Raw genomic sequence first — 16,075 nt, 5'->3', positions numbered from 1 at the left:
CAAGGAATTTGGCGTTAATACGGACGGGTCGACGAATCATTAGATTGTGCAACACAACAAAGTAAATTGTTATTTGTCGCTATTCGTCTTAATGCTAGCGCATGTTTCCCTTTTACATTGAATCACACAAAGATATGACATTTATTTCATGATAATTCAATAGCTTTAGAATGAACCATTCACAAACAACCTCATGGTTAGCATATGGGTGTTAATAAAAATTCATATAAGATTGCCTTTTCTTGGTTAATTCTTGTTCTGGGGGAACAGCTTTTAAAAGTAAATGAACAACTAGGCTAAATTCTCAAAAGCAGACGAAATGTGAGGGATTTTTCAAGGTATAGGCGGCATAGAACAAAAACAAGAGCTCAAAATGTTCATTGAAGGCGTTAATCTTCATCATAAAAAACGAATTATGAATGAACAATAAATCTTTATTCACGCCGAATTAGATCTCTCTTTCTCTAAAGGGAGAACAATTTGGGTTAAGGCCAGATACTGACAAAATTTTGATCTGGAAAAATGTTTTACTTTAAAAAAAAATCATACAGAATGATAAGTGTTTACATTTAATGCCGCAAAACCGCATCGAAGTAATCCAGCTCCTTGGTCAGTTTTATTTTTCAGCTTAACACCGCTTTGCAGCTGGCAAAAACAATTATTTACAAACACTTCGGCTAGATCTCTTCTTCAAATCTCGCTTAAGCAACTTTCGCAGTTGTTTCAATCTCTCTATAATAGAACCTCCGTTCGCCCCCACCTTCAATATCAACACATGCCTCGAAGAGACGTTGACATTACTATGTTCCCGCACTCCTCGACTTTCAATTCCAAACTCTTTATTAAAAATTAAATTAAAAGTTTAAACAGCCGCCTTGCAGCTGGACCGGTGAGACAACTCGTGCGGGCTCCGTCAAACGACAAGATAGGACAGTTTAGGTGTCTTTCTACACAGAGAATAGTGCTTTACCAGATGAAAAAAAGCCTTAATTGCTAAACATTCTCGTTCGACTAAATAGAGAAGGCCGCTAACAGACAACAAAAGAGACAAACTATTCTGTGTTTTGAAATAAAAGTTCTGTGTTCCCGTTTATAACATACGAACACTGTTTTCTTACAAAAAGGGCGTGAAGCGACAACAGGTATTCAGCAAATCGTATAATACTAGATACTATGCATTGGGTCTTGCAATAAAGAAAAAAGACATTAATAAAATCAAACACAAAATCAGTAATCGAATATATTTTCTTTGAAATACATACATTCACCATTCTTCAATTCGTAACGGAGCTACAAAGGAAAAGATATGAGAAGGATTACCTGATCTGTATAATTTTTCTGGACGTTTCTCCGCGGGACGAAAGGTAAACAATGACTTTGCATTTGTAAAACGGTTAAGTCGTTACCAATTTCTTTATGGAGTGTTTAACTATTTGCACAATCAAAACCAAGGGAAAAACTCCCTCCGGTTAACTAATAAACATCTAAACTTTGTCTAGGAAGGTCTAAAGATTAAAAAACAAGTAGCTATTTTGTAGGAATGATCTTAAGTGATACCGTAAGGTATTCATTAATTTCATAATATGCAAGTAGTCAAGAGCATTCGCTCAGCCTAAACTGAATTTTTTTTCGGTCAGTCTTTTCTTCTATTCAAACGAAAAAGAAAAATATTGTAAATGGCGAAAAATAAATCAGAACAAATCTTATTCTCAAGTTATTGAACTGATAGTGAAAAGCGATACGACATAAGAAGTGATAATTGTTTTTAGCAAAAGCCTTTACTGAATTATTATTATATTTTCAAGGTATCACTTATGCCAGGCAAAGCACAAAATAGGAGAAAATACTTTTCACCTTTTCTCAGTTCTCGGTCTTTTAGAACCTGTAACCCGTCTTCCAGCATTGTTCGCTTTTATCTGTAGTTATCTGGCAAAACGAACGTTAAAGCGTTGCCTTAACTTATTTTAAAACTAAGAAAAATGGAGATGTATTTCTGACGAAAAAAAATACTCTGGTTTATAGATTTAATAATCTTCTCTTTATTGTCCATTCTGAAGGGCAATGCGTTGGGATCGTAGCTAGTGTAAACATAAAACCCAGTTTTCCTTTATTTTACACCTAAAATATTTATTAACTTTATCCTACGATATAGTAATACTCCGAATTGTGAAACAAAATAGTTAAAGGACTTATAAATCTACAGAAACTGTACTTTCTTCTTACAGATACACGAAAGTAAACGTAAAAAAATCATTACTTGAAACTTCGTATACAAATAAAACGCAATGTGCGTTAGCGCTCGTCGCACAGCTCTTAACTTCTCGTGGTTTTCCATTTATTTTGACCTTCATTGGAGATTATTGTCCAGCTTTTCAGAAATAGCATGAGCTAGCGAACAGGCTTTTATCTCTTTATAGAGGTTAAGACAATGCGGCTTATTATAGTACCTACTGTTAGAAACAGAACATCGACCCTGAATCGTGTTTTATTTAGCATGTCAGAATGTGTTTGTAGTTTGTTGACTCTGGAGCTGTAAAGCGATTTAATGAAACCAAAAACTCTTTAGCGTGCCGACCGGTTGAACCTGGTTTCCCATATAAAGCAAAAATTTAAATGGATACTTTTGAGCTGGCTTCGAAGCAAACCAGCTCAACGCGATTTTGTTTCCTTTTTTGTTGGTGTCAGTCGCCGTCGGACAACAAGCGGGTGCGCTGAACATTTGCGCAACTTTTGCATGCTGGCCAAATACTGAAGTATTACTTCTTAACTGCCACGTGTTTTAACACTTGGGTTCAATGAAATGCCGCTTTCTTCACACAAAATTTACACTGTTAAACAAGTTACTGATGCTCATCTGAGCCGACCACGTAAAACTTTGGACATTAAAGTTCCGTGCAAAGATAGTGTTTCTCGTCGGTTTGTTGTTGGTTCGGAAAGAATCTGACTTCCGTTATTTTTACAACACTACATCATTGCTTCAATAAGTCAGTGAGATTGACTTCTCATTAAATAAATGATTGATCATAATAAAATAACTTTTCGGTTTTCCAATAAGGACGTTGTGTACTTTAGTTTTCTTGCCTTTTTTACTTCGCCAGTTCAATGTTTCTAAAGCGCTGAACAACAAGCTCATGAATCTAAAACTGTACACGTTGATGTGTTTGCTAACAACGTTCCACGAAATGTAAAGTACTTTGTTCCATCTTAGTTCCTGTACTTTACAAAAACGTTAAAAAATAATTATAACCAAAAAAATGACTTCCGTTTAGCGATTACTTTAACGATTTCGTTTTTGCGTCTACTTAAGACGTTAAGCTACCCATAAAGTCAAATTTAAGTAATCACAAAGTACTTTAGAAGTGTCTTCACCAATTAAACTAACAATTTCAATGTTGTTTTGATCAGCAATAAATTTAATAGCGTCTTGCTTTTTATCTCTTGTATTATGGAATAACATGTCCCTATTTCTCTACTATACCTTGATATGTCTCTTTCTGCGGTAAGCTCGCCTAAGTTACGAAAGATTAAGACAGCGCGCTGTTCAGTGTCATGAGTGGAAATCGGTTTGTCTCGCAGCGTGCCACGGGTACATCCGACTACAGTATGGTACAGGGGCGATGCGGCCCGGCGCCGAAGAAGAACCGTACCAGTTGAGATGCGAGAAATCGAAATTGGGCCGCAGAGGCATGTACGGGGCTTCCAGGCTTCTGTAAGGTACAAAACCATCGCATGACTGAGGGCGGAAACTCTGGTAAATGACACTGTGAGGACTGTGATCCGTGTGTGTTGGTTTAGCGTGAGAGCTGTGTGCCGCGATGTCTTCGTTGCTTACTGCGGGTTCGGTGTGAGGTAGCAGGGTGTCTGTAGGGAATGACGGTCTTGAGTCAGTCACGGGGTAGTGGTATCTGCTATCGAAAAACCCTGCTGTGTCGTGCGGGTAGAAACTAAACTGGAATGGCGTCCCATGCAGAAGCTTGTTCCGTTTGTTTGTTTTATCACGTTTTCTCGGTTGGTATTTGTAATCAGGATAAAGTTGTTTGTGTTCTTCCTTCAAACGCTTGGCCTCCTCAAAGTAGTTCGCTTTCTCCTCCTCGGACAACTTCTGCCACTCCAAACCGAGTTTTCTGCTGATATCAAAGTTGTGCATTTGTGGGTTTTCGTTCGCGATCACCCTTCTCCTCTTCTTGGACCAAAGAATGAAGGCGTTTAATGGCCTCTTAATTTTCTCTGATGTCTTTGACGTCTCTGTTGAGGAACTTGAATCGTTGGTGTTCATCTTGTGGACGCCGCAGTTGCAACTGTGGTCGTGACCTGTTGTCCTATTCAAACCAGCCTAACTGTCCGACACCTCCAATCATTAGCCGGTCAAATCCCTCCGCGTTCAGTGCGCACTCGCGAATTGTTACGTTTGAACAATTAAGAATGAGCCGCGCAGTTCTGTGATAGTAAAACACTAAATATAGGGCCCGATATGCACGTGTTAATTATCTGTACCTCAAAAGATACAATATTGCTTGATATAGTCCATAAATCCTCCCACACAAAGTAATTAAAGCTCTTTGAATAAACTAACTGTTTTGTTATTGCCGGTTTTATTGGCGATACATTCTTTGTCTTTCAGGACAAGTTAATTTCAATACAGAGAAACGAGGGCCTTACTGTCCCAATGTAAACAAACAAATACCCTTTTGCAAGGCGTGATTGATATTTTTATAGACTTCTTCTGTAAAACTGAACTCATTGTGTGCTTTGTTTACAAATCTCTGAATCGCACTGTGAACATAAATCGGTACAAGTTTAATATGTTTGGAAATTAGCATTTTTCATCTCGGAACGCGCGCTGTTAACAACTTTTGTCAAAGAAAACCAAACATCGCGAGCAAAAAAGAAAGCGATAATTCTAACCGTTTGTGTTATTAGACCATCGTAAAGGCTTTAAACAACATTTTGTTTAATTTCGGAAAGGTAAACTTCAGATTTCTGCTCTATTTTCGGCGCGGGATCTCTTGAGATAAACCGTCGTTAAACATATATTACAAATCTGCCGATCATATTTTCCGACTTGTTACAGTATTAACAGACTGTTCTGTGTTTGAAAGCTGGCCTCTATTTACCGATTTGTCAAATCACATGACAACATTTCGAAGGGTCAGAAATAAATGAAGACTAAATTTTGACTCAAGCCGTGGGAAGAATTTGCGGATTACGTTGTGAACCTATTTTGCAACCTGCCAGCACTGCTTACTTCTCAAAAGGCCGACAAGTGCTATAAGCCGACACGATATCGCTTTTGTAAAGCCAGGTTGTCATATAAAAGGACTTCAAAAAATGCCGAAAACACAAAAGATTAGCAGTTTTACTTTGTACATAACCCGCTATTCGGTTTCTCATAGCGCCGTTTTATTTGAAACGCGTTTTATTACAATAACGCCACGTGACTCTTGCCTTTTCAGGCTTTGCTTAGCCGCGAATGACAAAGCTGAATTCGACGTGAAATTGTGACCCGGTTATGAAAAACGCTTCTCGTCTCATTTGCATTACTTTGCAGTCAAGAAAGAAGTGTTCATTTCTTTTTCGTCGCAGTGTAAACTAACAAACAAAACAGAAATTTCGCTCTGTGTTCCTTCTGTACACAAACAGGTCATGTCACAAACGACTTTAGAAGCACAGACGGTCGTAAAAAAAGGCCACATTATGAAGGTCGATCAACAAAGTTTTTTTCGCAAGGCCAAAGAGGAAGAGTTTGTCTTTGTGATTTTCTTTTTCTCTGCGCTAACTATTTTTTAATTGGCTGCAATTCGCCAAGGATTTGAGCAATAATTATAAAGAGAGAATAAACCGCACTTTTGTTTATTTTGCTTTTAATTTATTTCTTCTGAGAAATTAAGAGGCAATTGCACAAGATTTTAATAACTGCTCCATGTTATAGTCGCAAGATAACGAAAAGGAAGTTTAAACAAAATAGGATTGGAGTTTTCATAATTATATAAATACTCTCATATATTCCGTTTACGTTTAAAGTCAACCGTGAAATCATCTCGAACTTTGCAGTCTTATTTAGATCTGTTTCCTCTAAAGATTATGCCGGTGAAGACCCTTGCTCGGTTTCTAGAACTTTCCGACTTTTTAGCTACATAGCAAGTTATGGTAATGAACTGCCGAACTGGTCAAACAAAAGCCCGTCACAACTTGAACAATAATCAACGACTTGACATATCAGTTGTGTAACAGTACTATAATGAACATTTACGCGCTCTAAAACAGTGTTGTAAAGAAGCTTAGGCTGTTCAATGCCTCATCATTAGTGCATGCTAAGAACACTTTTGGTTTCCGTTTAGGTAATTGTAGTTTTCTTTTGTTGACGATTGGTTTAGCAAGTTTTAAGCGCAAGGCCCAAAACAATCCTTATATTACCGAAAATAAATTGTCGAGTAATGCTGTTTGTATATGTCTTATAACGAATGTATAAAAACTAGTGGCGTGGCAAACTCGGTGAGCTGTGCACCAAAACGTAAATTCTGCCTTCAGAACTATACTCGTGTTTGTTTAGCTCTGCCCAAGCACATACAAAATTCATTTAGTATTTTTGTTCATTTTGGTTGTCAACAGGACCATTTCCGCTCAACAGTCAAACAACAGACAGTGTTTGGACATCGTTAATTTCCGTGACTTCATTTGGATTCGAAAAAAATTGAAACGGAAACTTGTTATTGGTCTTCAATTGGTCATGCGCAACCATGCAGTCCCGAAAGCTGTAGTGGGCCAGAATTCACTTTCTTGTCTTCTCAGCACCACTACCAATGACTCGACGTCGTGAGTTGTTTTGCTGAGTTTGTGCTGTGATTATATAAGCACGTTTTTTAGACGATACTTTCTGATCGTCGTAGCGAAAAGGTTTTTTTTATATATATTTCTTTACTACATGCACATACCACGTGTATTGCTGATTATTCAAATTTTAGCGCATGAAATGTAAGCGCCAAAACTCTGAAAACTTTCCGTTGTGAACGGTTTCTCGGCACCAAAAGGGCTGATAAGACGTAATGGGCCCCTGGCGACTGGCATTTTAAGCTTTTACAAACTACGAAACTTATAAAACAATCAACTTATGAAACAATCAAGCCCGTGCGAAGAAGAGAGCAGATCATTTGATAGAATGTCACAAATCGATCACATTTTTCATGGTCTACTATCAATCATAGTTCTAAAGGACGTCATCAAATGTTTAAAACTCTCAGGTCAAATACACTAAAGTCTTGGATAAAAATAGACATTTTTTGGACTTTTTCTGATTGAAGAAGCCGACGAGTTCGTCGGAAATTTCGCCCCAGATGCCCCAATTTGACATTTCTAAACTGGTCTAAACTCGTCGGTCTCGGACAATCTCTCGAGTTTTAAGAAAGGTTGTTTTGCTTTGCGTCCGAGGCTAGGTCACTTTCACGGTCTATACTCTCATCGACCATACTGCCTCTCAACCAATGAGCGCACGAGACTTTTTCTTGGTTATTGTAACAATGCAATTTGTTATCCACCTCAACTTCCAAGACTACACTGTGTGTATCAGATTACAACACTGTGTATATATACCTTCAGTTATTCTTACTAATTTTCGCGCGTTCTTTATTTCGCAAAAATTGGGGAGCCGAATTTCGCGATTATTAATTTTCGCGATTGCAAGAAAAAAAAATGGAGAAAAAGTGTATTAAATTTCCCGCTTTTGTCAGTGTATCCATAAAACCTTTAAAAGATTTATCGTTTTGTTCCAAACATTTAAAAGATGCATTGCTTTGATATATAATATGGAATTAATTTTAGCGTGTTTAAATTTCGCGCAAAGTTTTTTTCGCGCGTACTAAATTTCGCGATTATTTTGAAATCGCGAAAATTAGTAAGAATAAAGTACATAATTTAACGTTAGATGTCAGGTGATCACCTTCACAGAGGTTCCTTATGGCCCTATCCTCAACCTCGTTCCCAGGGTCTCACTCTCACCGCCCCCAAGAGCGAGTGGTGCCAAGTTTCAAGAACACTGCTTCAATAGTTTTAGAGATATTGTTTATTCAGTATTTTACCATTTTTAGAGTCAAATCTTGTGACGTCATCACTGATCTAATTTGCATAATACAAAAACGTCAATATCTCTGAAACGAAAAAAGATATTTCGAAAAGAAAAACGCCATTCTTCTGTATTTCGAAAGGCCTTTCAAATAAGCAGAAAATATTTTTCATGTCATATACACTTTAAACACAAAATATAGCTAGAGTTGATTTATTGAAGGTTTTGATTGATAAAATTCAGCGAAGACTAAGCGCGCGCTCCGAGAGCCTTCTACGGATCGATAGTAGGCACCTGTTTAGCCAATCAGATTGCGCGATTACCAATAGTAGGTCAGTGTGGTTATGCTAATTGCTGATAGAAATCAAGCTAAGACTAAAAATGTCGATTTTTTGAAGACGCACTGAAACAACTTGAAAATTTAAGCCTTATTTGTTTCAAAACTAATAATAAAACAATCAAGGCTATAAAAGTATAGCTTACTATGTGTGAGAAGAGGAGAGCAGAACAATTGATAGAATGCCACATATAAATTGTTCGTGTTGATTAGTCTGTCTGCTTAGACTAGCGAGCCATTCATGTGAGGCCTTGCTTGCGAGAGTTGCTTCGGAAAGCCTTAAATATACTCCACGGCATTGATTTTACTACTAATTTTTGTTAATAATAATAAACATTTTTATAGCGCCTATCCAGGCCTGCTCTAGGCGCTTTACGAAGAAATTTATACTGAGAAAATGCAAGAAACCAGCAGCGTTTTTGCTGCAGCCTCTGCAGGAATTTCAAAACCTTTCTGGGAGGGGCATCGGTACAAGATCAGTTAGAACACATTACGTTTACTGTCATGCACCTATTAAGTGTTACAAAACACAGCCACTAGAGGCCTATTGATGAAGGGTGCATGAACACAAGAAAAGTGAAGGTGACGTTGTTTGAACGTGTCTACATTACAAAACCATAATGGTGCGTGATCCCGTTTTACTCCTGTAAAAAAATTTAAAACTTACAATGCAAAAGTTGGGAAAGTCTAGAAAATTTTGGGCAAATTTTAAAACTTCTTTTTCGGGAATTAAATTTTTAAACAGGTGTTGCTTTCTTTTAACCAAGAACTACATGCATAATAAAGCATGAAGTGATACGGAGAGCTCTCCACTGCACAGCTTCAACACTTGGCTTTTGCTCAAATTTTAAGGGAATCGAAAGTCACATTCTTGCAGTCGCAGTTAGAGGTTCCACGGTAAAGGACGAAGGTAATCGATTCGGCGAGAATACTGCCGGTCGAGGAAATGTTTACCTTAGCAACCGTTGCTGTGCCTTTGCGCACACTCCGTATCCAGGAACGACTGTGAACTTCGCCGTAGGCCCCCAAAAGGCTAAGCTGTTCCCCCTCCCGCACCCCGGGTTGATTTAAGGGTTTTCTTGAAAATCTCAACTAATGCCATGCAGTAAAAAAAATACGATAAACACAATCAATATTTCTGCTCGATTAGTGCATCAACTAATGAGTTTAAAAGCACGTGGCTCTGTGTGATGATACACGCCGGAAATTTGAGATTTGGCCATATGTTTAAGTGTTCATTGAAAGGCTTAAGTAATATTTATTTTTGTAAAGCAGAAAAATACGAGTGTTCGAGGGGGTACATTGGGGGTATCAATCACCAGTTTATTCGTCTCGTGTATGCACATGTTATTCATATGCCCCACCCATTCCCCCACTAGTTGATAACTTTAATAATGACCGATCCTTTAACAAATACAAAGGATTATTTTTATCATCAATATTGTAGTGAAACAAGGATCAAGGAGGCTATTTTTGGAGCGTCAATTGTCAAAAGTTCAAAATGGTGTTAGTCCAAGAAGTTTCGCATGATGTGAGAGTACATAGTTAGCACGAAGAGAAGACAGTATGCTCTATGCCCACAAGCTTCTTTTTATAGGTATGTTTATTAGTGCCATTTGGTCGTGCTGATAAGAGTGGCTGGTTTTTATTTTTGCATGTGTAGCTTGCAAGAATCACCCCACAGGGAGTAGACAACACATAAACCTGTTTAACGTGAACAAACATACCCCCACCAAAATTAGTTACACAAATATTTATATGATTCTCCAATTAATAGAAGCCGTGATTCTCTGAAAAATACATTAAAGTTACGACGAATTACACTTACTATAACTTCAGGAACTATTTTATAAATATAATTTAAAACTATTTTTCAAAACATCTTTTGATCAGTAAAGGAAACATCAAATAACAGTTAAGGTAAAGAAATACCAACAAGATTATAGTCATCTTTTGGAAAATTGGACAGGATTACAAACCTAACACCTTAATTACTTTCACTGCCTTTTTTCCGTAAGGTTCCGTAAGTCATAACGACCCCCCAAAATTTTATTTGCTTTTTTTTAACAATCCTTCAGGTAACGACCCCTGGATTGCATGTTCTATTTATACCTAATCGTACCGTTTTGGTACGCTTCGGCGGCATATCAGGCGAGTTTGGTCGAGCCGTGGCTCGTATTTTGGCGAGATCAAACGAGCCTGTTATGCCGCCGAAGCGTACCAAAAAGCTACGATTAGGTATTTACCGTACCCAAATTCAGCCAGAAATCCGGTAATATTACATGTTATCGCTCTGTTGAAGCCATGCTTGCCACGATCGTAGTGCAAATTGTGTTGACCTGCTTGTATTGATACTTTTTTGGTCTTCAACACTTTATCAAGTAACTCTTCTGACATATTTTTACTCGTTTGTTTGGAGTTTCATTCTCTAAATTTTCAAAATCAAAACTCCGACTCCATTGTTTCAGTCTGAATGTTTCAGTACTCGGCTCGTCGGCAAACACCGCGCAATTGGCGAGCGCGCTCAAAGTTAGTTTTTTTTTTCAATTCATCGTACGGTAACACTACTTTACTTCAAAGTGACCATGATATCATGGCATATCAGGTCAGTGACTTGATATCGTAGGATATCAGGACAGTAGTTCGCGCTTCTGATTGGCTACTTGCGAATTTGGGTACGGTAATAACATGTTTCACAAAGACATTACTACTGTGTATCCTTGGCCGTTTACTACCGGATTCGGGGGGAGAGGATGGTGGCAACCCTAATAAACGTTGTCTCGGGCTACAGCAACGTTTTGCCCGGAATCAAAAGAAACTGCCCGAAGGAGGGAGACTCGAAAAATTTAAATTTTATTTACCAAGAAACTACAAATCTGATGTATCAGTGCATTTAAAACTGGGGACTCCATTCGCTCCTTGGACATCATGCCTAGGCCTAATTTTGAAATTTAAGAAAGTGCTCAGAATTTTCCAAACGACTTTCATCGACACCTGGTTTTGCCGGCTCAAACCACGTTTATGTGATCCCACCCCCCCCCCCTTTTTCTGATCACGATATCTCGCTGTGTACCGGTTTGAATTTTTTTCAACAGTTTTCAACCATTCCGAAAATGTTAATTGCAAACGGTACGACCAAATACAAATGGGTGATAGCGGCATTTCTATGCTGATGAAGGAACAGAAGTCTCGAAACGTCCTAGAAATTTTGTATTTCAGCGCATTAGCAATATTTTTGTTTCATTTTCGTCATATCATACATGCGCTAAACAGTTTTTTTTCCTGATTTGTTATTTTCAAGACCACATACAAATCTTTATAACTCCTAGCACATAAAACAGCACATAAAATACCCGTCCGGCGTTTAACTGAAGCTACAGCGGTTATGTGTGTGCTGGTATGTTTTAGTTTGTAATGGTTTATAATAACAAGTCGAAGACTCGTTTTTGCTCCCTGAAAGTAACGGTAAAAGCACTTTTGGAACTGCTAGTCATTGGTAAAAAAAAAGTAACAATTTCGTTGCTCCATTTTTTCACTTCACTTCTTGTCTTTTTGTACATCCCAGTATACGCCAGCTTAGATAATTTCGCTTTTGCTGGATAACAAATTTGTACAAGAATTCCCATGTACCCAGCCATTTTTTAATAGGCGTTGTTTTAAACTTTATTAGTACGGGTTTTCTATCACTCTTTTCTCGCCAGAATTAACGATCTAACTTACTGAAGGTTTGTAAAACAAAGGTTATTCGTTCATTATGGATCGAAGTCTATTTCGTAAAAAAATGTCAAGCAGCATGCTGGCAGAACCGACGAACGAAATCTGTAACTATATAGGAAATATTTTATTGATGTTTTAATGAATTCACAGTTCTAGTAAAAACAAAAAAATTGGTATGACAATATTTTGCTATCTTTTTTTTTTTACGCGATGAAACAACTTCTCGCAGGCTACTGATACAGCAGCTGCAGATGATAAATATTGAGATTTAATTTCTTTTCTTGATAACAACCAATCACAAGCAAGTTCTAAGTAGCCATTTATGTAAATTACGTCATCATTCGTATGCAGAAGGCTTCGGCGCTTCAAAACATCAACAAAGGCAGCGATATTCACCTAATATTCATTGCAATTTCGTTTCTTCTAGCTGTTGACTGGAAAATTTCAGCTACCAGCGAAGCTATGGAATACTTCGATGAGTACGACCATTATAATTTCGATCATGTAGCGACGGCTATCAGCAATTCTCGAAAAGGTCGAACCAAGCGAGAAGCAACATTGAACACAAACCGTCCAAATCCTGCAGGACACGAGCGAAAGGTCACCGAGAAGCTGAGAAATACAGAAAAGAACAGGATCCTTGCCAAAGGACCGAGATCAAAATAGAATTGGCGAAACTACAACACAACTCAGACCGATTTCCCATCGATGAAGACCGCGCTCTATTCCAAAATGGCCAACGATTTGTGGAAATGATTCAAATACAGTCGAACAATGGACATCAGGTTTACTGCATTTTGTCGATAGCAGAATTTTACCTGTGTAAAGGTGCGATAAACTCGTACTGCATAGATATGGTAACTTCATATTTTGAACTACATTAACAGAAGTGTATTTATGGAAATGGCTCGTCATTGATGGAGGTTGATTTTCGTCGATCCTGAACTGCACTAGCCGTTACTGAAAGGGCTTAGATATTGCAAGCAAAAATATCTGGTGATCACGAAACATCAGTTTTAGTGCGATCGGATTATTGCGGCTACCGGGCTTTGTGCAATGACTGAATGCCAAATGGGAAACGAAAACTGAAATTATCAGTGTGTGTGAATATATTTCGGAAATAAAAAAAAATATGATGAAATCAATATTTTGACAAACGGGTATTTAATTTGTGTGACCTTTTTGTAAATTAATACTGCCATTGAGTATTTCATTTTCAATTTGCGGAAACATTTTCGACGACCAAAGCAGCTTAGCACTTGAGTAGCGTCCATTATATTTTAGCTGTAAATCAAAATGCAAATTGCAGTTCTGTTTTCATTTTAAATTTTGGAACGTTTGCTCATAATTTACTCGCAGCCCTCAGCTGATATCGCACAGAGTGAGAAACAAATCTAATATCGCTCGAGTAAAAATCTTACTCATTACATTAGCTTTTTCAAGTCTTTTGAAGTGGCTTGAAATTAATTTTCGAACTCGAAATTTTAATTTAGTTATCGCATCATTGCGGTTCAAGCTGATCAAGCCAAGCATTCATTCTTCACTTGCCTTGTCTCTATGACAACGTGGGAGGAAGTCCTTGCAGCCGCGAACATTTTTGACCGAAAAAGCAGCGAATTAGAATCTATTTCAGTTTTAAACAAAAGCCTCAGTTTTTGTTTTCTGTAGGCATGCTCGAACCTTATATTTTATCTTACTGCCTCGTTTTTTGGCGACAAACAGCTCAGTGCTATTACAGACATGACATTCGTCTCTTTTACGCGTGCGGTCTTCGAGCGAAAGGTCTGGAACGAGTAGCCAAACTTAGACTGAGGCAATCTCGAGCCCAGAGTCCGTCTATGTCGGTCAGCGGTACGGGACGGACTCTGGGAAACTGGAATTGATCAGATCAATTTCAGGTCGATTTCAGGTAGAACCTTAGTCTTCCGGTTTTTATTGCGCATGCTCTCAGGTCTTAGCGGAAGTAAATTTCCCAGAACGGAAGTAAATCGAGAAAGTTGAACTATTTCTTTACTATTTAACACAGTATCGACAGAACTGGTGTTTATCGAAGCAACAAAAGTAACAAAAACGTTCTGCAGTTAACAAATGAGAGAGTTAACAAAAGAGCGTCTGGTGTTTTGATTTCCGTTAGTCTCTTTCTTGAGCATACTGCTATATTGGTTTTAAATCAAAGATCTTGTTTGCCTTCCTGGATTCCGCCTGTGAATACTACGTGCGTATGTCAGTTGTTGTTTTGCAGACGACGGCGAATAAATTTACATAATGCACAACGCACGGACAAGCTATTGTTATGTCGATAAAAAATTTTGTTTGGCAACTTTCGTATATTTCAGAGGCTTCTCGCTAACAGCGCATCTTTTCATGATAGATTGCATGTTTTCGAGCAAATAATTTTTTCCTCGTCGAATGGCGGTAATATTAATAAAGACGTTTAAGGCCACACCGGTCAACGCTATTCAAAAGGTGTAATTAGCATTTCGGCGACTCAGCTCGTGCACACAATTCACGCAATTCACGTGCACACAATTGTACAATTCCCTTTTTTTCAGCAAAACAACAACGCGTGATGTTCAAATTCTGGTTATTAGTTATTATTTTGAATCGAGCACTGTCTGCAATATTCAGTTTTTTAACCGTAACGGAGATTTGAATGAAAACAGTAGTTCTAGCGAGATTTGTAAGTCAACTATAAATTGAGTTTTCAATCGACCTTGTCCTTGGTGACGCCGTCATTGTTGTTTTAAAACTCCGTTCAGAATTGACTTTTAAAGGAAGTCTTTTTTTATTCATGAAATCTTTTGAGTTCAAAAATGGTAGAATAAGAAAATACTTCATTTATGTAGCGCCATATCACGAGTTCTTAGGTGTTTTACAAGGTGATACATCTGAACATTTGACCATGGAAAACAAAAAAATGTTTTTCCAGGGTTTCCGGTTTGGTTTACTTCCGGGGAAGATTTTCAGACTTCCGTGTTGATTTCTATTGTTCTGTGAGGACCAGTAGGACACTGAATTAAAATTCAGTTTCCCAGAGTGAGTCCCGGCGACCCTACCGCTGACCAACCGCTGACGGATCGCGGAGCCGGGGGTCACTCTGGGCTCGAGATTGAGACTGAGGAGAAACGCTAACGGGAGTGCGAGGTTTGTGCGAGGCTCGTGCTTGCGATAGGCCTTATCACGGTTTTCGACGCAAAAAAAATCCCTAAGTCTTCCGACATTACCCAAAAAAATCCCTGGACCGAAAATAATCCCCCAAAAAATCCCTTGTCAAATTACCCCTAAATTGCCAGGAAGGGCAATAATATAACACAAAGAAAACCATAAAAAATTGAATGCTCGTGTTTGACTATTCATCATACCTTAAATACGCCAAGGCCGCGCCAAGGCACTTTAGTTCGTTTTCAATATCCAGTAAAATCCCCTATTTAACTCAAGTCGCCCCCAAAAAAATACTTGCCAAATTTTCTAACCCAAAAAAATCCCGGAATCGAAAATTTCAAACCCAAAAAAATCCTTCGATCATCCCCGTTATTTACAAGCCGGAGTTACCCCCCCCCCCCCCCCCGGGGTTCAACTTGTGCCTAGTATCTTAACTTTAAAATTCATAAAATGTCCAGAATTCAATTTTTGCAAAAGATATTTGCCGTCGGATTCCCATACAAACACTGTAATTTCAACCCGCTTTGCATACTCGTCAAGATGGCGTCGAAAACCGTGATAAGGCCTATTCTTGGTTCTGGGAGCGAGGTTGTTCAATCACAGCATGTCAAAAGAAGTTTCTTTCTAATATTTTGTTACTAAACCACATCCATACAGTCAGGGCCAACATCCGTTGGCCCTGACGGTATGGATGTGGTTTATTTCTCTCATTTTTTTGCACGTCAAAGTCCCTCAAACGGCGGTGAAGAAAAACTCATTGAGGCGAATTTTCAAGGCCTTTTCTTTGGTTTAAACATCATTTT

At 38.3% G+C, this 16,075-nt stretch overlaps 1 protein-coding gene across 1 annotated transcript; it reads right to left on the bottom strand.

Annotated features, from left to right (window-relative positions):
- Positions 1 to 609: 609 nt before the first annotated feature.
- On the bottom strand, positions 610 to 4,577 carry LOC144656931 (sex-determining region Y protein-like). Its single transcript, XM_078517189.1, has one exon. It carries the CDS (start codon positions 4,274 to 4,276, stop codon positions 3,548 to 3,550), a length of 729 nt encoding a protein of 242 aa, XP_078373315.1. The 5' UTR covers positions 4,277 to 4,577; the 3' UTR covers positions 610 to 3,547.
- Between the last annotated feature and the right edge of the window lie 11,498 nt (positions 4,578 to 16,075).

Source organism: Oculina patagonica, chromosome 6 (assembly GCF_052425735.1).
Source record: "Oculina patagonica isolate OP01 chromosome 6, crgOcupat, whole genome shotgun sequence".
In the NCBI taxonomy this organism is placed as follows: Eukaryota; Metazoa; Cnidaria; class Anthozoa; order Scleractinia; family Oculinidae; genus Oculina; species Oculina patagonica.
The sequence above is the reverse complement of the archived record's forward strand: the minus strand, read 5'-3'. Positions and strand labels throughout refer to the sequence as shown.

Bases quoted from the DNA above. Each gene is read 5' to 3' on its own strand.
- LOC144656931 (XM_078517189.1), bottom strand. From the start codon at position 4,276: ATGAACACCAACGATTCAAGTTCCTCAACAGAGACGTCAAAGACATCA.